Source organism: Nanorana parkeri, unplaced genomic scaffold, assembly GCF_000935625.1.
Source record: "Nanorana parkeri isolate BGI_ZX_2015 unplaced genomic scaffold, ASM93562v1 scaffold3967, whole genome shotgun sequence".
Taxonomy (NCBI): domain Eukaryota; kingdom Metazoa; phylum Chordata; class Amphibia; order Anura; family Dicroglossidae; genus Nanorana; species Nanorana parkeri.
The window spans coordinates 4817-5925 of record NW_017310234.1 but is presented as its reverse complement, the minus strand read 5'-3'; the positions used below and the strand labels follow the sequence as shown (position 1 = coordinate 5925).

Sequence of the window (1109 nt, the reverse complement as noted above, 5' to 3'; positions counted from 1 at the left end):
GGTAGATTTGGACATGCTCTATGGTGGGGATTGGGGTAGATTTGGGGCACTCTAAGGCTCGTTTTGCGGCATTGTCTGGGTGCAGATTTCCATAGCTGTGTTTCCTGCCCCCCCATCTGTTGCCCCGGGTAGTCCTGCAAAGCTCCTTATTGAGGAATATTTCTCATGATGTCCACCTGCTGCTCTTTTCTGATCCGATCTTCCCTCTCTGCACACAATGCCAAGGAAACGAGCCTCTCCGATCCGCCAGCTGTGCCCAGCCATTGGCAAGAAGGTCATCCAGGTCTCACCCCCACAATCCTTTCCTGTATTTGATGCTTCCAGCACATCGTGGGGAGACATTTGGATGCTGTTCTCTGGTGCCACATCCTGCCTTTGTCTGACTCCCAGGGTGTGTGTTGGTTCCGGGGCCCAGTATGGGGGCCCACAAGTTCAGACTATTTCTGCTTTACTTCCTGAAATGGTAAAAATCACTTTTTGGCATAAAGAAAACCAATGGGGAGCTAAGCGCAATACATGGTGTGCCGGACGGGGCCACTTTACCAATATGGCCGCCGTGCTGGGCGAGTGATGGGTCTGGATAGCTGTGGATGTGGAGAATGGATTTGGCTGCATTGTTAACATCTTATTGTTCTGCTTCCAGCGTCTCAACAGCAAGTTCTGATTCCAAGCAACGATTCCAAGCTGATCCATCACATGACTTCTCAAGGAATGGTACGATCCGGGGGAGCTCTGCCTCTCTGAACTCGTATGTCCCTAATCAGAAAATAAACCAGTCACTGAAAGTGTTCTCCATCTCTTGCAGAGTGCGGCGGCTACAGCGGCCACCCTGGCACTACCCGCCGGCGTGACACCTGTTCAGCAGCTCATCACCAATTCTGGTAAGCATGGTGGGGTCCTTGGTGGCAGTTCTGCAGTTGGAATACAAGCTGACAATGCTGGGAGGGGATGGCTGGGCATAGTAGTGGGGGGCTATCTTCTTTTATTGGGTATTCAGAATCTGACTTGCTGGTGGTCATTGTCCTATGTGGTATGTCCAGGGGGGGGGTGAAGGTGGAAGGTTCTCTTTACAGTATAAATCTTCCATCATTTTACTCAGTACTGCTGTC

At 51.1% G+C, this 1109-nt stretch overlaps 1 protein-coding gene across 1 annotated transcript in view; it reads left to right on the top strand.

Annotated features, from left to right (window-relative positions):
• The window catches only part of GTF2A1 (general transcription factor IIA subunit 1), a 17541-nt gene that overhangs the window by 11705 nt on the left and 4727 nt on the right, over positions 1 to 1109 (top strand). Inside the window, 2 exon segments of the mRNA XM_018575462.1 lie at positions 644 to 714; positions 806 to 881. Coding sequence (XP_018430964.1) covers positions 644 to 714; positions 806 to 881 — 147 coding nt within the window.